Genomic DNA, 27,830 nt, shown 5'->3' on the forward strand with positions numbered 1-27,830 from the left:
GGAGAGGTGGGTGTTTGTCATCTGCTGGTGGACTACCGGAGAGAATTACAGCAGGAGCAAACGCTTGCCTCGGGGAGGGAGAAAAAGAGCCAGAGCGTCCACAGCGGAGAATAAACAGAAGGGCAACCATGGCAACCATGCGCGGGAAGTCTTCTTCGCTGCTTTTGTGGCAAGAGTACAGCGCCACTTACAGGCCCGGTATATGTACTACAGCGTCTCCAGCGTTTTCGAGCGGTCTCGTGTGAACGGACACGTTTCTGGTGCCTATTGCGTGTGGACGGGAAAAAATGTTGATATCGATTTTGGTCCGTTTGCGTTGTTGTCCTTGTGTGGCTCCAGCGTAAACTAAGTAATGCTATTTTTTACTTTGCTATGTCATTTCTTAATTGAATATATTTGAGTTTTGGCATATTGTTCAGGAAAAAAAAGGTGTTTGAAGATGTTTACGTTTATTTTTATGTTTGTGGCTGCAGCCACACGAGGACGATAACGGAAACGCACCGAAATCGTTATCAAAAAAGTCTTCCGTCCACACGCAATAGGCACCAGAAACGTATCCGTCCACACGAGACAGCTCGAGACGATGTAGTACATATGCCGGGCCTGGAAGTGGCGCTGTACTTCCGCCACAAAATACGCCAAAAGCAGCGAAGAAGACTTCTCGCATGCATGCATGGTTGCCATGGTTGCCATGGTTGCCCTTCGGTTTATTCTCCGCTGGATTTAGCAGCAGAGGTGGGGTTTCGCCGGTCAACATGTCCGTTAAAGTTTAAATCTTTCGGACAAAATTTGAAAAGTGCCGGTCAAAGGTCTTCTTTGTTATTTATTGAGCTTTAAAACAAATGAATAACAACTCTATATAATAATAAAAGAATAATATACGGAGGACGGAGCCTCTCTTTTCCTCCCCCTCTCCTGACAGCCCGTCAGTACCTGTGGTCTGATGCAGCTGGCGGATCCAGTAATATGTCCATATCGTTCAAATCTAGCTGGAAGCTCCTGCTGGGTGCACTGTCCTGCGAGATACCGGGACCTGGCTCGAAACACTGGGGCTATTGCGTCATCGTTATCAGGAAATGATCGTATAGGCGTAAACACAGAGCTGTTTGCCCCCCCAGAGCGCTTTTCCGCAGATCTACCCACCTTGGGACACGTTATCGTTCTTGTGTGGCCGAACTGTCCATCTGATAGAGGACTGTAGTAGATAAGACCGTTATCGTCCTCGTGTGGCTCGTGTGGCTGCAGCCTTAGCGTCTAGACAACAATGTAACATGTGAGTATGATTCTGGCCCTTTGGCTTTTACTGTGCACTGTGTGTTTCACTCCATACACACTTTTCTAAACTCAACTCATCCAAAAACAGACCAAAACTAACCTAAAATCCAATATTTGATCCTAGGAGCTCTAAATTTCACTCCATACCCAACATATATTTAGTAAACTGTCTATTCTTCAACTTTCTTTTGCCACCGTTACTACACTGAGGAGTACAACACCCTGACTGTGTACTTTCAGGCTTATACTTTTGCATTTCATCAGAGCGGACACGTAACAGAGCATGTACCCACACCTTGTTTGTCTAACAGCTTATATTAATACGCCGGTGCCTGTAAAGATAACACGGGCATTTCCTATTCTGAGCCTGCTTGGGAAAAGGGAAGAGGGAGGTACGCTTTAATTGTAAGCAGGACAGACTGTCTCTGCGTGAATGTGTGTGTGTGTGTGTGTGTGTGTGTGTGTGTGTGTGTGTGTGTGTGTGTGTGTGTGTGTGTGTGTGTGTGTGTGTGTGTGTGTGTGTGTGTCCAAGTGCCTCTGCTCAAGATCAATGCCACTGGCAAGGATGCAGGAGAAAGAAAGAAATAGAGAAGCTGGCAGGAGAGTGTGAGGGGAAAGTGTGCAGGAGAGATAGGTGATAAATATAGAAAGAGGAATGGAGAGGAGACAAATAAGAGGGGAAATGTGAATAAGCGAGATATGGTGAAAGTTAGAGAGGAGGGGGATTTGAATGTTAGGCAAGATGAAGAGGAGGGACAATAGAGGAATAAGAAAAGGCGGTGGAAGGAGGGTGAAGAAAAATAACATGGAATACACCAAGAAATAAGGCCAAAGAGACAAAGAAAGTGGGCAAAAAAAGGGGAAATGACACCGATAGCTAGAGAGAAGATGGTGTCAGCCAGCCTGGGGTCCTTGGTGATAGATGGAAGCCAATCCATGGCCGTACCATCCATCATCTGCACAGAGAAATGGTAAACAACCGCCCTGTGGAGCATAAAACCTCCACACACTAGTATCACCTGATATGAGAATGTCTCTGGCCACTATATCCAATTGATATGGAATGACAGTAGCACGTGATCATGGTACACACACACTTCAGTGCATGCATGTTTAACAAATGCTCAACACAGACACACGCATGCAGAAAACCAACCAACAATTGTGTCATTGTCTTTTGATCGCGCCCCCAATGACCCTCATTCAGCTCCAGTGATAAACTCTCCATGAACAGATATTCTTTTTCTCTCCAAACACATGATGTCAAACACCTGACCCCATAAACACATGACGACCCTATTAACATTGACAGAACACTGACTCGATGTTTGAACACATAACAAGAAAAATTTGCAAAAATAAATAATTCCTTCCACCTCTTTTTCACAAAATTGCTTTTGTAGAGGAAAATACGGATAGAGATTCAGACAGGGACAAATGCTTGTATCAGCATCAGGCCACACAGTCCAACCAAGGGTAGACAGAAGAAGAAAACAGATCTTACACAAAGAAACAGATATTATTTTCAAAAAGAAAAAACACAAAAGGCTGCACAGAATACAAATAAGGCTCACTGTGTGTGCAGAAATTGGTGTGTCCTGTATTTGTGTGAATAATGTGCATGTATGTGTGTGTGTGCAACCTCCCTGCAGTGCTTTAGCCAGCAGAGTGTGAGATGAGGATCCTCCCCTTGGGTGACATTATAGCATACCACCCCTGCAGTGTGTGTGTGTGTGTGTGTGTGTGTGTGTGTGTGTGTGTGTGTGTGTGTGTGTGTGTGTGTGTGTGTGTGTGTGTGTGTGTGTGTGTGTGTGTGTGTGTGTGTGTGTGTGTGTGTGTGTGTGTGTGTGTGTGTGTGTGTGTGTGTGTGTGTGTGTGTGTGTGTGTGTGTATAGGTCTGCTGCATCAGCCCTTCACACCAAGGAGAAGGGACAGTCTATACACACTGTTCCCTCACCCGTGTGTTCAGTCCATCACCTCGCCTCACCCTGCACACACCCAGCATGCTGCTGATCATTTGGTTGTTTGCTTCTAAAGGACAAATGCACGGCACATTTCTGGCACTTTAAGGTTTTACAGTTTGCATTTAAGGCCTTTATAAAATTAAAATAAACCACCTCCCAAACAGCTACTGTTAGAGAGGATGTTGCTACTTCTCCCCTCCCAGTCCTTGGCATCACTCCATTTGACTTTAAGAGAAACAGGCAACAATAACAGCAGCTAGCCTTCAATGATAGCAGTGAGGACGCAGTTCAACTCAGACCTGTTTTCATAGACTGTATGGAATCTGTTGACTTTTAACAAAGATGTGTGGCCAGTGTTAAATGTTTTCTGTATAGTATGATTATTCTCTTTCGGTTTGACAGAGATTAATCATCAATACCACACTGCGTGGCAAATATGAACCTAAAGCCCGAAGCTGGATAGCCTTGCTTAGCAAATATACTGTAGATTGGATACTCGCCTTGCTCTTATAGCCTTCTTTAGACATGGTGGTAGGTGTTGCTCATCTAAGACAATCTTAACTCTTTCACTGCCTTTAATATCCTTCTTTATGATAACTGAACAAACTCAAAAGATAGAGATGTAATCTTTGTCGAATACATCAGAATGCACTCGACTTGCCTCATGATAGATTTTACCATCAGGGGTGAATACATAACAACTAATGTTACCAACCATTTCCTGTGGAAGAGGGACTCTGATTTCCCATTAGAATTACCTGAGGCAATCTCAGTTAATCACATTCAAGCAATGTTTGTTTGCCTCGAACACACACTCCTCTCTCTCTCTCTCTCTCTCTCTCTCGCTCTCGCTCTCCCTCTCTCAGCAGCAGAGAAGTGAGGTCTTTTTCTGTGCTGTCGCAGAGCCTGCACGCTACACAAACTGCAGAATAGTGGAACACAAGAATAAAAGCTAGAACACCCTGCTATCCTTGAGAAAATTGCTTAGGACCGCTTTGAAGAGATGACAGTGTCTGTGTGTGTGTGTGTGTGTGTGTGTGTGTGTGTGTGTGTGTGTGTGTGTGTGTGTGTGTGTGTGTTTTTCTGGGCAGGATCAGGCAGGATTTCAGAAATTGTATGTCAAACAAACAAGTCTGCCGTTAACAATGTGTGACGTGTTGCGCCCAGACACACAAGTTTTTTGCATTCCTGAGCTCTTGGCTTACCTAATGGAGTCAGCTGTTTCTTGTGTCAAAGGTGTTGCCTCTCAAAGTGAGACATGTATATATAAACACACACTCACACACACATACAAGGTTACAAAAAGGCCATATCAATTTCTTCCGTTCGACAAACAAGAGATGCATGATGGTTTAAAGTTTTGATCAATCACTTATTAACCAGTGTAATTTTTAACAGTTTAGTTCAGCGGAACATTGGGTAGTTCCCCTTTCTTCAAATAAGAATTTCCTGATACTGAAGTTTGACAATTATTTGTTATTATCACTCTCTCGGCATGTAATGTGGTTGTACTGTGTGAATTAGCATTTTGGAGCCAAATGCAGCTCTAAACATGTTGAAGGTCCATAAGCACTGTCAAGTGCACCCTTTGAAGATAGTGCACTGGTGTCCCTCCCTACAGACACTCCGATGCTGAAATAACTACTACAAATAGGATTTCAAAACGCGTAACAAGTGCCCTTTACGCTGTACAGAACAAATACAAAATCAATTCTCCGAGGTTCGAGGAGGCCGAGAGGAGCAGCAGTGAAAACCCGACTGATGCACCGGAGATCAATAACCCCCTTTTTGTTATTAGAACTGCTGTCTCATGTTTTATTCTTTTCATCTGTCAACATTTCAGCTAATAGCTTTTCTCCATACTTCACACGCTGACTGAGCCCTCTAATCTTCACAAGCAGATGAGAGAAGACATTCTCCACAACCACTCCTAATGTGGCTTGAGAGAATAAGCTCAAAGTTAATGACCATGTCGCCAACCAGTAGTAAAAATTGCAGATCAATGATAGTGGATAAATGAGCAACATTTCACGTGGTCGTACTAAATGACAGTGCTGGATAGGAAAGATGAAAATTCCCTAAAGTGAAGATAAATTATAGGAAATACAGTGTATTCATCACAAAAACTGAATACACTGTATTTCTAAAAGTTAAAGCTACACTGAAGGACTTTGAATGTATACAGTATAATTGGTGTGAATGTACAGGGCTGGGAACATAGACTTTGAACATTACAGTTCAGCCCATGAAGCTATATCTAATGTTAGCATCAGAGGCTAACACGTATCAGCCCTAACCACAGCTTGTGACGGCTGAATGGCCTGTCCACAAACTTCTTAAACATTTCCTCTTTTTTAGCCAAACCATGAAAGGTGATACCCCCCCCCAAATTAGAAGCAACTGAGTATGGTCAAAACTACGTAATAAAAGCAGGCTCTAGTCTCACTCAACTATTCAGTCATTTTGGTCTTATTCACATAAGATCTGTTATTCGATTTTATCGTTTTTTCCTTCTGAATGACTTTTTTCCAGGAAACGTATGCGCACATTTCTGGTAAACAAAAGTGGAACTAATTAAATATGTGTCATTTTTTGTAGAAGAAGAATTGCTTATGTCAATGACAGCCCTTATAGGTATTACGTTACATTTCATTTCATTTGGCTGACACCTTCATCCAAAGCAATTTATAATTTGTGAAATAAAAAGTCAGAACATCAAGAAACATGGAAGTGCTCTTCTAAAAAAGCCAAACCATTGTAAGTGGTGGTGCATTAGTTTCAAATGGGCTAAACCCTTTAAGTGCTATCATTTCTTTTTGTGTGAGTTGGGTTTAAGTAGAGGCCAACTTGTCCCTGAAAGAGTTTACAAATGAATATGTAATATTCAGAGCACTTCAAGGGTGTTTCAGGACCACAGAGGTTACCTTAAAACATAGAAATTCAATTCTCTCAAAATCACATCCTGCCCGGCACAGCAGGAACTCCATCTGAAAGGAAAAATAATTTCACTCGGCCCCTCTATTTTTCTCGTTCACAGATCAATTGCTCTTTCTAAAACAGCAGATAACAGTATTTTTATTGAATCCGGCTCAATCTGGAGCGAGCTTGACATTTGACAAACACTCTTTGGTACTCAAAGCTACACGCAGACTCAATCCTCCACCTAACTCCCCGAGGTGTGTGTCTCAGATGGACAGGGGTGTCAAACAGGGCGTGCGGGGTAATTGCAAAACCTGGGGTGCAGCGCTAAACGCTTCACTGTTTGCCTACCAATGACGGAGATGGGGTGGTTTGCTTGGTGAAGCCTAAGTGAGTGTGAAATGTGTGTAGTCTGCCTAACGACATCTTGACAGCCTATGATGAAACTCTACTACTCACAGCAGCCAGACAGAGTGCGATTATACTTCATCCTTTCAGCGGCAGGACCTTCAGGCAGCAGCATAGCAGCATCTCTGTGTTCTCTATCAGTCCACACACATTATGACAGTTTTAATGAGCGCAGACTTACACGCAGATGTTTAGCTCCCTCTGAATAGGGAACAGTTCTGCTCATGCAAATGACTTTCTACTAAGTCATTCGACCACAAGGAGCCGTGACTCAAATGATCAAGAGTTGAACACACCTGCTGAGATGAGAGAAGCTCTAAAATACTTGTGATTTGGGAAATACCGTTATTTCTGAAAAGGAGGGGTTATAAGCTTAGCAAAGAGACTGGTACTCGGTTGGATGTATATATTGACTGTTAGGCTTTTAATTATGTCTTTATTGTGTGCATATGTATAAATGTGTCTGTTGATTGTGTATGTTATGTATATACATATTTGTATCTATATTTGTATTTTTTATTTCTCAGGATTGTGGGAAACGGTGTTTTCTAATTCTCTGTCTGCACACACGAACTGAAAGATTGACAATAAAGTTTTCTTTGAAATGGGACACAATATGCCAACCAGTGCCTCTAAAACTTGCTAATTATTACTTTATCCCTCTTCTGTTTAATCTGAGTTGTGGTTTTATCAAAAGGTTATGTACTGGACTGGACTCTGTGACTTCCTGGAGTCTCCAAACGGTTGCTTTATAACCTAAAAGGTGAAAATGTTTTAAATATCTCTTCTGGCTGCAGCATCCCATTGAACAGAAATATACAGTCTGTTTAATGGGATTGCATTTCCCCTATAAGTGAGAAGACTTGAAGTTTCTATAAATGAGAAGATGCATGGGTAGCATAGAAAGAGTAAGCATTACCCCAAAATGTTGTGCCTGCATAGAAACCTTGATAATGGCCATGAGGCAGACGCCTGGCTTACCTTTCAGCAGGTAACATTTTTGAACAAAACGCCATATAAGCACATAAGCAGCGTGTTCAGATCCAGCTGGCTCAGTGTGGATCTCTGAGGCTAAACCCTGCTATCCAAGCTGGATGGGAAAGTGTTTGGACAGCTTGAGGGAGATGATCCTTTCAATTGTGTGAACAAAAGGCTCCCAAAACAAACTCACTCTTGGACCTGAGCTGGTGCAGTTTGGTAAACTCATCAGAGAATGCTCGTGGCCCCTTTTGCTCCTCACTCATCTCCATCCTTTACGTGCAACAGCTGCAGATACCCATCCCTGTCTGCATCCAAATACCAGCATTAGCAGCAGGCTAGGAATACTCCGAAGTTCAAACTGTCACAAAGCATTTGCCATGCTGCTGTCCTCTTACATTTGCCACCAGACAGTTAATCTCTTATGGAGTGACAGAGATTTAGTCATACAGACGCGCAGCTCTGTCTCTTTGACATGTGTGTTGGAGGCTGCAAAAGCCTGCCAGCTTCTTTCTTAAAGGAGCAGTAAGAAAACTAAAATGATTAGCATTTTAGGATCACTTTGTTTCCGTGTTGGACCTAAACAACAGGGCGTATTTCAAGAACTCTAATTTTAGACCTGGTTAATACATTTAGGATTCATGAAACACCTTCTGCTAGTGTTGGCAGACTGATGGATATTTATTAACCATGGTTCCGTTAAAAGATGTCAGGGCGAAAACCGATTTCACTAATGTTTAGCGTAGATCACACGGAAGTGCGGCGAAAGCAAAGGGAAGCTAAAACAAAGTGCACATTTGTTTGCTGAGGCAAATGTCAACTTCTATGAAAGCCAGTCTACTGCAGGGTAGATGGCCTGCCAACTGCATCTATTCAACAACAGACACCAAAACAGACTGAGAGGGGGGGGGGGGCTTTATGTGTGAGGGTTGGGGGTAAAACCGAAAAACCAGAGGAGAATTGACAGAGTGTGAAGAAGGGTGTTTATTTATTCTGAGGTGAGCAGAGAAGATATTCTGATTTATAATTACAGAGAGAAATGGCTGCAGAATAGTGCGTGGGCCTCCGCTTCACCACGCATCACATATACAGTATGTATTAGGGCTGCTCAATTAATCGTATTTTAATCGCAATTACAATTATGGCTTGCAACGATTACGAAAACAACGTAATTGAAATAAAACGATTATTTTTGTATTATTATTATTAAACTACTTTTCTTTTCTTTTTTATTGGTTTTTCAGTTGAATTATACTTAAAGTTCAGGGTAATCAACTGTTCAAAACATACTGTTCACATTTTTTTCTCCAATAAATTAATGTTTTCAAAGTAAATGGATAATCGTTTTTAATAATCGTGTGTGTGTGTGTACTGCCTGCCAGCTCCACGTTACAGAGGCAATGTACTTGTCAGTGTCAATGAGGACAATGTATGTCTGAGGTTATCCAGGGGGCTTAGCACACATGACCGCGGCGCACATACAGTATATGATATGAGTGTGTGTGTGTGTGTGTGTGTGTGTGTGTGTGTGTGTGTGTGTGTGTGTGTGTGTGTGTGTGTGTGTGTGTGTGTGTGTGTGTGTGTGTGTGTGTGTGTGTGTGTGTGTGTGTGTGTGTGTGTGTGTGTGTGTGTGTGTGTGTGTGTGTGTGTTGTCAATCTGTCATCGGGGGGAAGTTCATTTGCATCTCCAAAACAAGTACAGGCGTATCTCACACACATGAAGATCGAATAGTTTCCCACATATGTTCTGGTGAGGCTTACATGTTTTTTGAAGAATGCCAACCATAGCTGACTTCCTTTATGGATAAAAAAAACATACTGTAAGAAAGGAGGTAAATAATAAGGAGATAATAGATATTTTAACTCGCACCACGCCTGATATAAATCAACTCATATCATGAATCAAGGCTTGTGTTATAGAAGTGTGCAGGTAGCACCAAGGTTATAGATAAATATAAAAAACAATTCATTATTTTCTAATGAAGACCAGGCTTAGGGGGGTTAGGAAAAGGCGGAGGGGTAAACACTTTTTAACCAAAACCAAATGTCAACATTTTGAAGAAGAACGTAGCGGTTCTTAGATATACAATTGGAAATATGAGCAGCATCTACAGCACTGTTTATTATGAACAGGAAACACTCATTTTTTGATTGAAGGCAACAAGTCCCTGTTCCAGCTTTTCTGTCACCGCTACTCACATCATGTTTCACTGCGAGAAGAGAGGCTGCCGCAGTCACAACTACACTACTCTCTCTGTCACTCAAGTTTCCCTCCACACACACACACACACACACATAATACCAGAACAGCTGCAGCAGTGATATGAAAAATAAACAACAAAAAGAAAATAACTCAACTTTAACACAGATGTGTGAAGATATGAAACGAGCGCTTACCAGAGAAACAGGGCTATCCCAAAATCTGCATTCAGCGGCTGGTTGGCAGAAAGTGGTTGGGTTTGTTTGGTGCGTGTCTATCCTTCGTCTGCAGCTTCCGGTGCTACATTAAAGACATGAGAGCTGTTTTCTGGAGAGGTTCACAGAGGAGGCAGCGGTGTGACTCGTTGCTCAGCCTGCGCACATTTCTGGACGTGAGAGACTCGGAGCTGTTCATTTCAGTCTGCTACGCTCTGAGCCCCGCCAGGCAGCAGGACGCTGCTGCTGGGAGGAGGAGTGTAGAGAGCCGCCGCGGCGCGAAGCTTCATGGGTAATGTAGTTCACGAGTACTAAAGCTTAACTGGCTCTTGGAATATTTACTGCAAAGCCCATTTTAATAGGAAATTACCTTTACGCACACTAATATGAATACAAATATACAAAATGTAACAAAGCTGAACGTAAGATGCATGAATATATTCAACACATGAGGAGATTAAAATGTATATTAAAGAAAATATTGTGTGGGCAGGGGAAACAATATGAACCATTAAACAGGCACATGCTTGTAAGATTCCTTGATGTTTGTCTCTGGGGAATGGGCCGGTAGGCCTATGGACCGGTTGCTATAATATAGCTTCTGATCTTGGCGTCGGGGGTCTCAATAGCGCCATAGAGTCCCCTATCGGTTGGGGCCCTTGGGGGAACTGTTGAAATCCAGCCTCTCCTCCTGGCTGGCTGGAGAAGAAGGTTGCACAGCCACGGCCACGGATACAGCTTCACTTGTGGAGCTAGATGGCAATGATGGTGCTTGGTGGTGAGGCAGGTGAGCTCAGCGTCCACACCTCGGCATGCGTGACGTCACCCCATTCAAAATGAATGGGCAGAAGCGTTGAAGCTTCAACGCACGCCGCCTGACGGAGCGTCCACACAACAGCGTGCGTTGACGCTTGGCGGTGGGCGTGTCTGAAGCTTTGGATTCAACGCCAGCAACGCGACCTACAACCAAGCATATGAATCTCCCGCCCCCGACATACAAACAAAATGCTAGCATTCCATGCTAGCTATATATACTGTCTATGCCTGCTAGCTGTCCATTCAATATTTAAAAGAGGTACACTGGATATAAACTCCCCAAACAGGCGAAAACCTACCAGTTTCACCCACTATCTCTGCCACCTCCCTCCATGCCTGGCTCCTCCGGTTTGTATCCCGGTAGATGAATCTGATGAACAGAGACTGATCATACAGCACGGGGTGATTCACTACTCGCAGCATACACGCGGTTTGATTGGCTAGCAGTTGTAGTGGCAGATTTTCATAAACGGGATTTGATTGGCTGACGCGAGCAACGCGTAGCTGCGCTCCCCACAATGCAATTCGGCGAAGCGTGACGTAACCCCATTCAAAGTGAATGGGTAGAAGCGTTGAAGCTTCAACGCACGCCGCTGTGTGGACGGGCCGTCACGGCGAACTGCATTGTGGGGAGCGTAGCTACGCGTTGCTCGCGTCGACGGAAGCGTCAGCCAATCAAATCCCGTTTATGAAAATCTGCCAGTACAACTGCTAGCCAATCAAACCGCGTGTATGCTGCAAGAGCCATACCGCAGGTAATTTCTATGTTCCATAAAATGGAGGAGAAAATAATCATTGCGGTAGTGAATCACCCGGTGCTGTATGATCAGTCTCTGTTCATCTACCGGGATACAAACCAGAGTAGCCAGGCGTGGAGGGAGGTGGCAGAGATAGTGGGTGAAACTGGTAGGTTTTCGCCTGTTTGGGGAGTTTATATCCAGTGTACCTCGTTTAAACATTGAATGGACAGCTAGCAGGCATAGACAGTATATATAGCTAGCATGGAATGTTTTTTGCTTTGTATGTCGGGGGCGGGAGATTCATGTGATTGGTTGTTGACAGTCGTGTTGCTCGCGTTGACTTCCCAAGCTTCAGACACGCCCACCGCCAAGCGTCAACGCCATGGTCAACGCACGCTGCTGTTTGGACGCTCCGTCCGGCTCCGGCTGCCGCTGCACGTCAACATTGCTAACATTAGCGATCGATTTCGAGGACGATGTATGACAAAAACAACTGTCTAATTTCGTCAGTTTAGCTGTTATATCTCCTTGTTCTCTCTTGTCCTTTCTCTTTTGAGCGCCGCTCTTGTGCTTTGGTTTGGTGTACGTTATAAATGCAAGCTATTACATTTTTATGCTGCCGAACTTGCTGCTGCTAGCTACAGTACAGTACAGGTTGATTAAACGGTTCGCTCGTCACGCAAGGTATCACATGACATGAAAGGGAGAAAGTTCATTGGACAGACAAATAACAAATTTGTTTGTTTTTTTTTTGTTTTTTTTTGCATGGGCCCTTGGCCGGCTCTGGGCCCCGGTGGAATTGCACCGGTTGCACCGGCTGCATCGTCGATAGTAGTTACGCCACTCAGTTCACCTTATGAGCCAATAATAATAAACTAATAGGATATAAGATAAAGTAAAATGGTCAATAATAAGGAAAATAAAGCAAGAATAGAAAAATAATGTAAGCATCAAAGCATCATTTTAACTATAGTATACAGTCTAAAGGTTTGTGTTTTGCAGTCCATATTGTCAAGCCTTGAGGCTATATTTAGTTTACAGGTTTTTAATAAAAACTAATTTAACCATTAACCAGTTATTTCAAACCTTTGTTGTTCATGTGCTGTATACTTATCACCGAAATATTTTATAAAACGTTCTCAAAATTAAATGAAAAAACATTGTTGATGCTTGTTGTTTACAAAGCATGGGGATTTTCAAAGGTTTAACAACAGGACGATCTTTTAGTTCCGCTGTTAATGATTCCATGATTCCATGTTTAAAAACATCTCAAGGGTAGATTAAAGTAAAGCAGTAGACGTTACGTGTCTATTAGTCTAAGTCATTGATATATTCAAATTCCTCAGGACACCCTAAGGACTTCTGGGAGTCCCCTAGGGAGACATAACTTGTATTGAGACTGGCGTAATGAATAAAGAAATACCAAGCCTACTAGATCACTGTTTGTCTTGAGGGGGAAATACCTTTTCTCCCACAGTAAATAGACTGCTATTTCCCAAGAAACCCCCTGAGTGTTCACACATTGTTGAATGAATTCTCTTCCAGGAGCAGCTCCATGATTGACAATAATAGCTACTATAATCACATCTTAACTGGATGTTACCCAAAGTGTGAAAAGCAGAGGGTCTATGACCTTTTTGTGAGAAATAACATCATCATGTTTTCTGACACTTAACCTGTTAAACCCTGAGCCTGTTTTTCAGGTTTCAGGCTCGAAAATGACATTCCCAGAACAAATGACCATATCTTCCCTTCTAAAAGGATTACATTAATAATCTTTTTTCTCAAAGTAATGATAAACCTGTCAGTTGGACGTAGAAGAGTCAGAATCAATATAGATGTTTTTTATTTTAAAGAAAATTCAGATTGAACATGGTAAAAAACTGTAAATTATAGTGTCCGTCCAAAAGATATGTTGTACTTATAGTGAAAACTAACCTTGGATGATGGGTTAGTAGACTAAAAGCTTTAGGAATCCAAAGTACAACATATAATAAGTATCCTGTATCAAGATTGATGCAAAACAAGTGATATTTGACCTTTTTAGAGAGATTTAGCAAAAAAAAACCTCTTCTGGGGCCATTTGGGTGGATTTTCCATATCTCTGGCCCCCCTTGCTGACTTTTGACATGTGACATCTCTTTCTAACCATCAGAGCCAATGGAATCGAGGGGAACTCCCACATAGTCCTTATTTGGTAATGTGTGTGTGTTAGACTGCCGCATAGCCAAGACCGGAAGCTGCGATAACTCTGGTTGCTACCATTAGCAGCTAACTTTTCCTCTCCGATTTTTACATAAAAATTGAATTATGGATTATAAATGAAAACAATTATTACGCAGACACATTATCAACCTATGGATTAACCGATCCAGCCACGTTTTTTCTCGTTTTAATGCCATTGAACATGTTTTTTGTTCAGATTGACAGCTACAGTGAGACCATCTCCCTAAAAGCTCCGTAAAGGTACGTGTTGTGATGTCTGTCTTTGCTTCCCCTGTCGCGAGTTCGGATCACTCAGTGATGATACTATATACCTACATAATCTGTGGAACCTGAGCTTTAATCGGATATATTGTATGTGCAGCTACAATAAGTAATAAGGGTACTTTTATCTTGAGTTCTGTGCATTTTTCGCTCAGGGGTCATTTAGATCTTATGAGACTTATGTTTTGTTTTGGTAAAAATGGTTTGTATTTTCAATTAGCTGAGATTATTTCCGTTAATCTGGTATAACACATTAATAGGTTCTTAAATATTAAGATCCCCTGAGACACAGTGTCGTGGGAAAAAAAGTACCCACCGGCGGGGATATTGGGGCTTAACAGGTTAATAATGACATACACCAAATAGTAGAAGTAACAATGACAGAGTCCAGCAGCATTAAACAGGACAGTTATTTAAAAAAACACTAGTCCCTCCTTGTAGGACCATTAAAATGAAAAGGACATTTTGTGAGTTATTTTTGTACTCAGGCAGAGAACTTGATAAATGAAATCCTGCACCAAGACAATACCTCTATTTTCTTTGCGGTCAAACATCCCCTTGAGCATTCATTGTTCCTGAGCGCTCTTTCCCCTACTTTCTGACTGCTGTTACAGCACAACTACATCATAAGTGTGACTGTGTATCTGTGTGTTGGGTGTGGGGAGTGTATAGGAAATGCTTTTGCCTCTCAGAAGCTGTATGTCTAAAATTAGAGGCCCGTGCCGCCACTGTCCAACTGTCAGACGCTGCGTCGGACTGTCGGCCGCTCAGGAAAGAGACTGGAGGCGTGTTGAAGTTAGGATAAATCGAACTAACTGGGGTGGGCTGATCTGAGAATAACACATTTGTTCTGCACACGCCCTGAAAACAGAGTGGCTATAAATACCCAGCTATACTGAAGAGAGAGGAAGGAAGTGTAAATATAGTGTAAAAATTAGTTTTTTTACCAAATGGGCAGATTAAGTGAGAGTGTGGAGTGTATTTAAACTTTAAACTTGACCACTTTTGACCAAACTTAATTGGTTTATTCAGAAAATATACTGAACTTACTTCATTTATGTATTTATTCATGCTGACATGAAATACACACATTATAGTCTTCACTGTGAAATATCTGATGTGACAACCTTCCCTTGAGAAAATGACAAATTGTTGTTTTGATGTCATGCAGCAATCTCCCGCATTACACACGCGCTCATTTATTTTTTAGAAACAATTCATGCCATGATTACATTTGACTTAAGTGCCAACACATTCAGAATTTAAAGCATTACCATTTCCGACATGTTTTTTATACCCTGTCAGGCTTTTGACCTCTTTTCATCTGCAGAGTGCAGGAAGCAGCATTAGTGGCAGAGCATTCCCGTCCTGCCTGTCTATTTGATTATGAAAAGTGTCTGTTTGATTGTCTATTTGGAGAGCAGCACCTCCTTAATTGACTTAGTGCAGTGACAGACCCCCACTTGTTTTCTCTTAATATAATTCTTCTTTGTGACATCGTTTGTCAGATGTTTGCAGGAAGGTGCCAAAGTCAGTTTCCCTGTGAGTTTGATAATGAGCTTTGTCATGTGGTTGCGAACGAGAAGGAGCTGTTTACATACTGTCAGCCTATACACACAAAGGCTGTTAATTTACATGTGTGTTATTAAACTATTATTAAGTGCTTAAGTGCTCTGGCGGTGAAATAAACAGGCTAATCAGATTTTCTAAGTAAATGAGGTACTGTATATGAACTGTGTTTCAATAAAAGTACTTTTTTCTAACTTTTACTTCAGTAAAAGTAAGAATTACAATAGTATCAAAGGTAAAGTACTTATTCTGCACAATGTCCTGCTTTAATATAACAATATTATATTATTGGATTATAATTATTGAAACATTAATGTGTTCATCACTTTAACTACCGCTGAGAATCAATAAAGTCTTAATGATGTAATATTATAATTGATTTTTTTGATAATATGTTGTACCACTTATCTAAAACAGGAATTTGACTTAAGTTATCAGATAAATGTAGTGAAGTTAAATATTTGGTTCTGAATTGTATTAGAGTTGAAGCATTAAGTAGCAGTACAGTAAGTAAGTACAGATGTTATTATAAGTTAATTTCCCCCACTGCTAAATAGAAAACTGACACTGAAGAGAGCAGGAATGTGGTTGTAGATCATTGACACCTGCAGAATTCCAATAGCAGTCTTATATTTAAAGAACAAAACATCAAGCCTCAGACTTACTGTAACAACACCTTTTCTAGACCCCGTGTTGGAAATGCATTTACACTTTAGGGGTGCAGAATTACAATCCATACATTTCCCACCTCCCTTCACATAATGGTGTATATTATACACCGACTTTCAAAGAGCACAAGTACAAGATGCAATAAAATGGGGTCAAATATTTTTGAAGGATTGTATAAAAGCAAAACATTTAATATGGTGGAGATTGAGATTCAAATTAATTAAAAAAACTGACAATTCAACTGATGAACAGGCATTAATTTTAAACCCAAAATCATCAATATGATTACATATTCCTACATTTATTTGGCCTGTAGCCTATAGCTTATTTATGTCTATGTGTGTCTATTAGTGACATTTGTGTACCCTTTTTGTATGAATTCTCAGTAAACTATGTCACACTGGTGAGTTATTTATCCTCTTGCGCCCTCTAACGACAGACGTCAGCGGCACCAACCTCTGCTGAGGTCAGAGGTCACACAACAGAAAACATGGCGGCTTCCAGTAAAGTCACCGTGGTGTTGAAAGCTGTGAAGAAAATAACAGTCCAGTTTTGTCCATTTGAATCAAATGTCGGGTCGACACGGTAAGAGTTGTTTGTTAAATGTCTCGTTGTGTCGGAGGGTCTTTTTGTGTGACTGCACTGTGGTTTAAAGTCGTAATTTGACAATGAGGCGACTGTCTGTTCAGACAGCAGTCACCACCAGAAGATATGATTATAGTTTAGTCTTTAGGACGCATTTTATTTAGTTTAAAACGTGTTCTTGTCAAACAAGAATGCTTGAATGAGAGTGTGTGGCGTGTGGGTGCAAAGTTAAATACGAACGACATAAGGATTTCCTAGTCTTCCTACTGCAAATTACCCTAGCTACAATTTCAATTATTTACTTTTATAATAGTTCAGCTAAAACTGTTTTATACTTATCCGCCAAAACTAAATTACATAGTACGAGTCTAAATGCCTTTAATTTTTCAGTTAATCTGGTTGATTAGACATGTTTTTAGGACTGTGTGTGCGTGTATAGACGAAACGATGGTATAGATTAATTGATTCGCATCTTCCTGAGTTTCCTATTGGATTTGTTTCTCATTTGAAGGCGGGACTAATTACACCTTTTGCATTTGTATTGGTAGAAATAGAGCTGAGCAGAGGTGTATCCAGAATAACTGAAAGCACCTTTGCATGTGTTTAGAGGCAAATAGGGGTGCAACAACTAATCGACTTAATCGATTAAAATCGATTACCAAATTAGTTGGCAACTAATTCAGTCGTCGATTCGTTGGTGACGTCATCACATGTGTTCTACACCCCGTTAAGCTCCAACTTTATCGCTCTTTTTATCGGTACAGGAGACATTTAAAACATATGTCATATGTATTATTGCTACATAAACATTATATCGCAGTCTTAGTGTCGCCAACTCAGTTTCTAATATGCAATATGACTACAAAATGCGTCTATAATGTATTTTCGATCTTCCCAATTCAGACAAGAGATCTCTCCCCCGCCTGCATGCGAGGGGGCGGGTCAGTTTACACACACACACACACACGCAGGAGATGGCGAAGAGAACGCGCTCCGAGGTGTGGTTAAACTTTAGCCGTCTCGATGTGGACAATGCTCGTTCCAAAAGTGCAATAAAAGTTTATCATATAAGGGCGGTAAAACGGGCAATTTGTCTAAACATTTAGCAAAAGTGCACCACATTCAGACGGAGGAATGCACCGGGTTCGACTGTCTTTCTAGCAGCTCTGTAACCCCGTCCACGAGTAAGGTTTCCACGTCAGGTGTTATGTATGCTAGCAGCAACACACAGAGTTAACTCAGTTATAAAAACATAGGTTAATGATTAGAGGTAACTGAGTTATTTTGTTAAAGTTTCAGCTATTCTGTTTACAGTTCTGTCATCACATTATTTAATATGATTTGTTAAAACATTGTTGTTTCTTTTGATGTGAAATATTATGCATTTAATTAAAATAAAAAGCAATGTTAGTTTTGTTCACAATTTGTTTAGTTAGTTTACCTTATTTCTTGTCAAAAAAACCGTTAATACTATCGTTAAAAGGACCGGATCCATAAGCAGTATCGATATAAGTAGTAATACAGTTAAAACCTTAACGATCTGAATAATCGATTAATCGTTTCATTAATCGATAGATTAATCGATTATCAAATTAGTCGTTTGTTGCAGCCCTAGAGGCAAATATGTTTTTTCAACTTATTCTGACTGATCAGACTTCCCATGATAACCTTTAGCTAAGCAATGTTTGAATTTTAGGAGATGACCAAACTTCACCAACCAATACAAATAATAAATGTGCACCCCTCCCACACAAGTGGTGCAAAAAATCAATAGGAGGGTCAGGTTGATGTCAGTCTGCACACTCCCACACAGGAACAAATCAACACCAGGCAAATGGTGGTAAAAGAAAATGCAAATGGAAAAAATGTTGGTTGAAAAATCTACTGAGTGGCTCATTACATTTGTAACATTCACTAGCAATGTGGCTGGTGCAAGGAACCAATATGTTCAGTTTCACCCTGCTCCAACAGGGTCATGAGATGCGGCCTATTCAAGCTAAATAAGTGACATCGTCTGTGACAGTTAGGGTGTGTGTAAGGCCATTATTCAGCAATGTTGGTATTGGTGAATGGTGTTTTACTCTTACATGTAAGCCACATGTAATTAACAATTGTGTCTATAATCTGTAATGTGGTAGAGGACAAAACATACAGAAATGTTGATTAAGTATGTGGCAATATTACATTGTAGAAAAAGGCACTTTGTGTTGAAGTGCAAAGTAGAAAAAAATGGAAAGTTGGATACAAGAACTTCAAATTGTACATTATAAATGTATTAAGTACTTTCTATCACTACTGTATTATTGGATAATTAATCTGAGATATGCTGGTCTGTCCTGCAGGATGTTTCTGTCCGTGATGAGCTCACATAAGGTCCGAGCTACCAACTTGAACTGTGAGGTGATCCCCACAGTGAAGCATGACAGGTCTGAACCTGTAGTGGAAATCACTTACTGTGAGTATTACCTGCCTGCCTTCATGTGTGGGACAATATATGTAATGGTGTGGTTCTATGAAGCAGTGTTACTGTTGAATTTTGCATTTGCCGTACATATTCCAGGCATTGTTTAATCCACGAAAGATGTGTAGCGACATGTAGGCCGATTGTTTTACTTGCATTATGGAAATCATGGAGAAAAATTCAATGACATTTGTTTTAATTATAATATCCTCAGATTTGTTATTGGAAAAAAATCAGCGTTCTTTTGAATTGCATTTTCTCTTGAATCAGAAACACTGTATTTATCCCCATGGGGAAATTAGATCTACTAACAGTTGCTGTATTTTAGAATAAAATTAAATATATAAAAAATAACAAGAAGAATGAAAACACGCTCATATAACTACAACAACAATAGACATGTTTCTTATTAAATTATTTACTGTAGTTTCATAATATTTACAACAATAATTAAGGCATACAAATAGTTAATTACTCAAAATGTACAGTGTAATATAGTAATAATGTCATATACGTGTTGCACGGTTGAATACTTAATGTACTTTACTACTTCAAGTAGTTAGAAGACACTACATAAACTGTAGGATTATTCTACATTAGAAGTTGACTTGAGGTAGTGCTTGAAGACAAAATTTTTACTTGATTTGAAGTTATAGTGGGTGGGTGGGCTCTTAGATAATATTTGAACTAGGTTATTGTGGAGAGGTGATCTTTAAATAAATGAACTTTACCCAGTAAAAAAACACTGGTTTTTAAAATGTATTTAACTTTTATAAAGTTAGGAGAGTCCCATTGATATTAACAATCTCTTTTTCAAAGTAAATCTGAACATTTAAAGAGACATATTTGTTGTGGTCTCCTGGTGGATGTTTTTTAAAAGTCAGGGTGTATCGTCATTGTAACTACAGCTCAGCACATACAGCACAGCGCCTACAGCTAAGTGTGTGTTTTAGTCTTGGAATTTCCTGCTGATGTTGTTACTACATGATATTACTCACACACAATGAGTCAAGTACTTGTCAAAAGTCAAAATGTCTGCCATAGGTCAGCAGGACTGTGTGCGGATGTTGCCCATTGTGTGTTACTCGACTTCTGCTCAGAGTTACATTTTCACCTTTTTTACTCCTTATACAGAGAGATTTGTAAATGTGTCATTATGGGTCATTTAAATGTGTCTTTGTCTCTCTCTACTACAGTGGACGGAGATAAGCTGATGTTGAAGGGAGCGAAGCTGGACTGCAGCGAGATGCTGAGTGCGTTTCAGTCGATGTGCGCAGCCAAAGAACTACAGGCAAAACTCGCAGCAGCAAAGAAATAATAATGATATGTGTTGAATTTATCTGTAATCTTTGTATATTCCTGGATGTTAAATATTAAAGTATTTCATATAAATGTGTTTTTTCTGTTGTGGTTTGACCTTTGATTTACTGACACTACACTGCATTGATGTAATGTGATGGACAGGCATGATACTGAGTCACTCCTCTTCCTCTTATGAATCCAAGTTCCTCCGCCATCTAAGCATCAAATTCTTGATCTTCTATGCGGACATAATCAACTTCACTGCTATGAAATTGAAAAAAAGTACTGCACCTTCTTCTCAAGAGAACATATTCGACATTATCCCCATCAGCTATGCATATTTTTGATATTAAAGACATCAATTGAAATGCTTTAACTGCTAAAAAATGTGCTGTGATCAGTGCAGGGTCATGGTGTATCATTGCGTATGTGCCATTTTCCTGATAAAAGAGATCATTCCAGCGTTTCAGAGTACATTATGCAAGCTCCAACCTTTGACACAGCAGGCTTAAATGTAATTTGGCACAGATTTAGACGCAGCCCCAGTGAAAAGAAAAAAAAAACCAGGCACAGATAACTGAAAACCTGCCCCCTCTGCTTGTCCCCCTCTGTTCCATTAGCATATGTAACATACTAGTTATTCTTTGTGGATGAATTATGACATTCACAGTTTTCATATAAAAAGTATTTTTATCAGTTCCTCTGAGAGCTAAAAACATGGTCCTGATGGTGGTTTGATGTCTTCTATGACACTGCCATCTAACATGTGTGTGCCCCTTAATTAGTTGTCCTCCATAAAATGTTTTATAAGTTGTAACTAATGGCTTCAATAGTAAATAATGTATTAATGCATTACAGATCAGTCATGGGTTAAGAGGTTATGAATGAATCCCACTTGCCTGTATTTGTTACATTTAAAATGCAAATAAACGCTAATGGGGTAAAGCAATTAAATCCACAATATTTATTTTTATTTATTATGGAATGAAGGGTTTTAACCATCAAGTCTGCAGCTGCAAATAATAATCCGTTTTAATGTACAGATGTTGGTGTAGATTGTCAGCAGCTCGCATTTAGCAAACTCATGGAAATTAATTTCAAGTTCAATAAGTTACATTTCATTTATAAAAAATGTGTAAATTATTAAGGCTGAGGGGACATGTTCTTGTATCCTTCATTGAAATGGCAATATATTTCGATTTTTGTGGTGACAGGTGCCCATTTAGCTCAGAATTTAAAGTAACAAATAAAACATGAATACGTTTCAGCTTTTGAATTTTGCACACCCTTTTATGAGAAAGCCCATGAAGCTTCACATTCTAGTAACAAGAAGGGCTGGAAACTCTATTAAGTGACGTAGCAGGATGTGATTGGCTCATTCTGTGTCATTTGATGTCGGTCTGGCCCTTTAAAAAGGAGTCTATTCCCACACTGGAAGAGAGTTGAACCCAGAGTCACTTCACTGGTTATTGTCGAGGATATCAGAAGCTGCAAAAATGGTTGAGAAATTTGTTGGGACGTGGAAGATGATTTCCAGCGATAACTTTGATGACTACATGAAAGCAATCGGTAGGAGAATATATTTAAGATTAATGATGGAAAACCACTTTCAGGGTGTCAGCTGTTAAACTATAAACTGTAATTTATGCAAAACATGTCAGATATATTTTATATAGTTGTATTTTTTTTTTAAACCATTAAGCCTGCAGTGTGTTATCTTTAATGCATTTTTCTGATCTTGCCCTCCCGCTGTGCAGGTGTGGGATTTGCGACCCGGCAGGTGGGGAATCGCACCAAACCCAACTTGGTAGTGAGCGTGGACGATCAAGGGTTTGTATGCTTGAAGTCTCAGAGCACTTTCAAAACCACTGAGATCAAGTTCAAGCTAAACGAGCCATTCGAAGAGCAGACCGCAGACGATAGGAAGACCAGGGTTAGTTAATGTGGTTTGAAAAATAATCACAGCCCGAGTCTGTGCTGGAGGTAACGGCTTGTCTCTGTTTGTGTCCTGCAGACCGTGGTGACTCTGGAGAACGGGAAACTTGTGCAGAAACAGTGCTGGGATGGCAAAGAGACAAATATCGAGAGGGAGATCGAAGATGGGAAATTGGTAGCGGTAAGGGTTATTTTTTTCTTCTCATTAGCCTACTTCATATGGAAAATCAAACTTGGTAATCTGGTAGAAATCTAGCAACAAAATGCCGTTATAAATCCGTGCAATAGTCTGTAAATGTACCTCATCAATCATGATCACAAGTATTTAACAGTTTTTATAATGTCATGTATTTATTTAATCAAGATTGTATGTTTTGATTTTTGTTTAGAAAGTGTTAATGTGGTGCTATACGAATATATTGTTCATATCCACTTGAGAATAAGAGAAAACATGTATTTGAGAGTAATTACAATGTTATTGTACTACAGGAAATCCTGTGACAGAGAGGGGGGCAATTTAATTGAATACTATAAAGTGTATATTATATTTATATAGAAAGAGTGCAGTTAGGCTTTATTACAGGGGAATAAGACAATATTATAAAGGATAAAGCTTCATTTAAATAACCACAGACACACTTTGGGAATATACTGTTTAACTGTGTACAGACACATGTTATAGAGTTGGATAGCTGTAGCATACATTTTTCTTCTAACTCAAAACATATTCCTCTTCACCTTCTTTACAACTGCACCTCTTTTTGATTGTCGGACCACACCTGATCTCCCTTTTTTCTCCCACAGAAATGCATTATGGGTGATGTGATCGCAGTGAGGACATACGTGATGGAGGCATGATTGGCTCCCTTCAGCCCACTCGTTGGATGCATTGCTGGATGACAGGCTCAGTTCAATGAGCGTTATACCAAACTAAAGTAAAGGCGTGTTCTGCTCTTACTACTCTTTATCTTCACTGTTTTTACCAAAATAAATCCCTGTGCCTCTGTTCTCCAACATGACACATTTGGTTTCATTTGGAATTGTTGTGGTGATTTGAATAAAAATCAATGAAAATTTCTCAAAATTGCGTCTCAGTGAGTTCATTGTTAGTTTCTGATGGTTGCGTATAAGTCAGGTTCTCTGCTGTTTATAGAACAGCCTATCGTCCAAATTCAATTATGAGATTCTTGAAAGCATTCCAATCATCAGGGCATGCTGAGGAATGTTTCACAAAAAAGTGCTCTAATGGGAGCCTAATCTGACAAGCTGATTTCCTGACTTTAATGGTTTATTCCCATGCCCGGTGAATATTACTGTGATTATTCCACATCACTTTTCCCACTTTGGCTTGTACAATCCTTTCGTGCTTCCTTTTTTTGGTCAGTTTCAAAAAGAACCAAAACATATCTCATATTTAAAGGTCAATAAGTCAGCCATCCTCATGATATATGATGCATGTTGGCAGGGGCTCCTTGAGGAATGTGAACCCTTTTTAGAAGTATCGAGAGCATCATGCAGAGAGGTCAGTGAGGAAATGTATCCTCTCTTCCTTTTTGGGAGGTCGAACATTTCCCATTGCTCATATGCTGGCAGCTGTGCGCACATGGAGAAACTAAAACACATTATGGGTCGTCCCTACAGACGTCTCCACCCTTTGGCCACGGCTCAAGTCTCTGTGTTTCACGGGGGGGGGGGGGGTGTTCCAGAACCGATGGACACTTTCCCATGACAGGAAAAGGGAGACCATAGCCCTGATTGGATCTAATGGCAAAAACAGCTGAAACAGGTGCTATTGTGAGCCAACGCTCTTGTTCCCTTCAGCGTGGACAATGGCACCGGGAGTAGGGGACGCACAGTGTTTGAACCTTTGGAGCGATTCCAAGTCAATGAACATACCCCGCCATGGGGATAACTACCAGAGGTCAACAGAGCAAAGTTGTATTTGTGTGTCATTGGCCATGTTTTACTGTCTCAAAGACATTACACTTCAACATCGTAAGTGCCAGTTGTTAACTCGTTTCTCAACCTTTTAGCCTCTATTGCAATTTCCTTTAACACTTAACGCAGCTCCCTAGTGGCCCCAAAAGCCCCAGATTCTATTTATTTATTTTTTTAACCTTTTCTTGAACATTCAACTTGGTGATCTGGTAGTAAAAAAGCCTTATATTAATGTATGCAATAGACTGTAAAGCACCTCATAAATCATGTGCGTCCTCGTATTTTTTACCCGTTTTTTAAAAATGTTATTTATTTATTTAACGTTTTACAGTTGATTTGTTGAAGTTTTAATCGGCTGCTATATGGGAATATAATGTTCAAGTGCAATTTCCTTTAACGCTTAACTCAGTTCCCTAGTTGCCCAAAAAGCCCCAGGTTCACTGTGTTCATTGGCTTTTATGTAATTTAATCTCTATTTAATTTGGGAACTTTGTAGCACAACAAGTACAATATCTTATCCCTTGCTGCTGTTTCATTTAGGAAATATGACAGAATCCTTTAATAAGATATTGTGCATATATCCCTATACAAGATATTGTTTTGTAAAATAACTACTTACATACAGAACATCTGGGCTCAGGTACCGTTCTAGTAAAGGACTTTTGGTTGGTTTGTAAGTCTTTCAAAGATGATGAGGCTGCCATCTACCATGTAATGCAGTGTGTGCACATAACTTGGGAAATAGATGAACATCCCACAAACTTTCAAAACATCGTAAAATGGGAATCTCTTTTGTCTTAGTGCGACATGAGGATATGGAACCATGGTGAAGGTCATTAAAAGAAAATTACAAGACAATGCTTGTTTGTTTGCTGGACCATGAAACATCTTGCAGAGCCTTGAATGAGACTCTAAGAGTAGATGCAAGTTTCCTTCTGCCGGGTGAAACGGTTGGGGGTTTAGTTCGGTGTAAAAAAAATGTTTCTCTCATGAAACCATTTTACAACATGGCATGTCGATTATCTTTAGGGACCGGGGTCAGGATTCCAGGGAAGTGACAGTGACGTTGAGTTTTGCAAATGTATTTTGGTTGCGCTTTGAGTATCACAAGCATTGTGCCATCTGGTCCCATTATATTTTCTATATGTTTTAGATTTTGTGTCAACTAGTATTTGATACATACACAATTATTTGAAAAAAACATTGATAGTTAGCCCTGATACTTGTTGACTTGCTTCAGTACATACTGTGAACACTCTGAAATCCATGATTTAATTATGTTTACATTCATTTGAAGAGCTTCTTCTTTTATTGTGCTTTATAAACGACTCTGAAAACCTGATCATGTTCCCACAGCAAAAGGGAAAAGATCACATCTGCTACGGATTGACTTACAGGTGCAGTGCTTGTGATCCGCAGGCGTCTCCGTCACTTTGTTTAGATAACTGCGGGGAATCCGACAGATCTCCTCCTCCTTGTTTTATCTCCTCCATCTTGATTTGATGCTCCATGTTGTTTCTTAATTGATGGAGCTTTAAACTTCTAGAAAACTGGTGGAAATATCAGATTCCAGATCCAAATATGACATTCTGAAAGTATAGTTTTCCCACAAGATCCATCTTCAATATTTCAATAAATAGGGGTCAGTATAAAAAGCATCGACCTATAGATATTTACATTCAGAGGTTTGCTCCAAACATGTGAAATAACACTCGCCTAGCTTAAGGCCAAACAGGATAGAAGGCGAGGTATTCCTCTGGAGAGGAAAGGTCTCGATCTTCCTCCGCTGTCCTCAGTTGGCGGAGGTGAACTTGACATCAGCAGAGTGGTTGCAGAGAGCAAATTAGGAAGGAGCGTGATAGTGAGAAGCCTGCTGAGAGTTAGCTGGAAGAGAAAGACAGCTGAAAGCCAATATAAACTTCCCCAACATTTATTGTAAAGTTATATACAACAGAACAGGTATATGAATACATTTGTGTATATGTTAACGCTGAAAGTAACTCACACTTCTCATGCAGTGTCAACTACTGCATTCCCCCTAGAAAGTACTTTTTGTCTGCATACGTTTGAGTGTGTGTGTCTGTATGTTCTCATGCCTGATAGACAAAGGTATCTTGTTGACACTGGGGTTTTTTTGTGTCAGGAAAGATTGTCTCGGACTTTAGAATAATTAACTCACATCCTTTGCAAAACATCTGGAAAGCTCCACTTGAGCTGCAGCGTTGACACCCTTCCTCTGCTTGTCTTCTGCTTGTCCTTAACTTAAACTCTGTCACAGGGTTAGAGTCAGGGTCAACACCTTTCATGTATAAGTGGATCAACAGGGATGAAAACACATGATGTATGAGCATTTTGTCAACACCACAAATTAATATAACTTTCCTTTAGAAGTGCATTCTAGTGATACAATCTAAGGAAAATGTATTTGTTATTTCAGTCAAGATCTTGATTGATTTTGTTTATTTCTTTTATTTGGCATGGCTTCAGGAATAACTGCTTCCATTGTTTGACATTTGCTAAATGCGTTCATTCTCTTTCGCTCTTTCTTTAAATCAGGGATGAAGGGTTGCGGCACGATGAGTAGGAATTTATGTGTAGACTACTGTGTCTCGGGCGGTATGTACAGTATTTTCAGTCACAATCATTTCTATAAAGGACTGAACCAAATGTGGGATTGTTTAACAAACATCATTTAAAGAAAAAACAGGAGTCACGGACCTGTTTCTATCTGAGGAAATTAGGGGATTAAGACAGAGTTTTAAAATGAGAGAGATCATTTCCTTACATGATGGGACACATATGGTTATTCAATGATGCAGTTAGCAAGATAGGGAGTTTTTCAATACATCGGGAAAAAGTCAAGACAGGTAGCTAGCTAGAATTGATATGTTTCCAATATTTCTTTCTACCTTAACCCTTTGGAGTCCTTGGCTAATTTGGCCGTTTTCGCATACTTTTGATTTGTCTATAAACCCCATTAAGAAATGTTTGGCATGTCAATGTTTGGTATCTTTTTTTTAAGGACAACCTCATCTATATAACCTGATAGTTATTTCTTTCATTTTGAGATACTATATGAACATTTTGGACCCAAAATCACAAAAAAACGTAAAAACAGATTTTGAAAATGATATTATTTTTCATATAGGCAACACAAACATACACAACGAAACCATTTGAAAGCTGTAAATATATACATGGGATGTCACTATGATAATGTGAAAGTTTGATTGAGGTAGCATGAACCTATATACCAACTTTATGAACAAATAACAGGTGTATCCATAGGCTTTTTTTCCTCATTTCTCAAGTTCTGTCAACAGTGACACAGTAGGCACAACACAACATTTAAAAGCTTAAATAATGTAC

General features: G+C 40.0%; 3 protein-coding genes across 4 annotated transcripts in view; 2 read left to right on the forward strand and 1 right to left on the reverse strand.

Moving 5' to 3' along the window:
- The window catches only part of pag1 (phosphoprotein membrane anchor with glycosphingolipid microdomains 1), a 48,442-nt gene extending 38,220 nt beyond the window's left edge, over positions 1-10,222 (reverse strand). For both annotated transcript variants that reach the window (XM_079653796.1, XM_079653797.1), the window contains exon 1: positions 9,942-10,222. The gene's annotated coding sequence lies outside the window, so the exon portion shown is untranslated. The remainder of the gene's footprint in view (positions 1-9,941) is intronic.
- A 6,444-nt stretch (positions 10,223-16,666) lies between these two features.
- On the forward strand, positions 16,667-20,682 carry mrpl53 (mitochondrial ribosomal protein L53). The gene is made up of 3 exons (XM_079654468.1): positions 16,667-16,825; positions 19,168-19,280; positions 20,483-20,682. Exons 1-3 carry the CDS (start codon positions 16,731-16,733, stop codon positions 20,602-20,604), a joined length of 330 nt encoding a protein of 109 aa, XP_079510594.1. The 5' UTR covers positions 16,667-16,730; the 3' UTR covers positions 20,605-20,682.
- Positions 20,683-22,000: 1,318 nt separating this feature from the next.
- On the forward strand, positions 22,001-23,607 carry fabp4a (fatty acid binding protein 4a). The gene is made up of 4 exons (XM_079654467.1): positions 22,001-22,157; positions 22,346-22,521; positions 22,603-22,704; positions 23,328-23,607. Exons 1-4 carry the CDS (start codon positions 22,085-22,087, stop codon positions 23,379-23,381), a joined length of 405 nt encoding a protein of 134 aa, XP_079510593.1. The 5' UTR covers positions 22,001-22,084; the 3' UTR covers positions 23,382-23,607.
- Positions 23,608-27,830: the final 4,223 nt, after the last annotated feature.

Source organism: Notothenia rossii (assembly GCF_949606895.1).
Source record: "Notothenia rossii genome assembly, chromosome: 10".
Classification (NCBI taxonomy): domain Eukaryota; kingdom Metazoa; phylum Chordata; class Actinopteri; order Perciformes; family Nototheniidae; genus Notothenia; species Notothenia rossii.

Coding starts and splice junctions, on each gene's coding strand:
- mrpl53 (XM_079654468.1), top strand. CDS start 16,731: ATGGCGGCTTCCAGTAAAGTCACCGTGGTGTTGAAAGCTGTGAAGAAA. Junction 16,826..19,167: donor TCAAATGTCGGGTCGACACG/GTAAGAGTTGTT, acceptor TCTGTCCTGCAG/GATGTTTCTGTCCGTGATGA. Junction 19,281..20,482: donor TGTAGTGGAAATCACTTACT/GTGAGTATTACC, acceptor TCTCTACTACAG/TGGACGGAGATAAGCTGATG.
- fabp4a (XM_079654467.1), top strand. CDS start 22,085: ATGGTTGAGAAATTTGTTGGGACGTGGAAGATGATTTCCAGCGATAAC. Junction 22,158..22,345: donor TGACTACATGAAAGCAATCG/GTAGGAGAATAT, acceptor CCCGCTGTGCAG/GTGTGGGATTTGCGACCCGG. Junction 22,522..22,602: donor CAGACGATAGGAAGACCAGG/GTTAGTTAATGT, acceptor TGTGTCCTGCAG/ACCGTGGTGACTCTGGAGAA.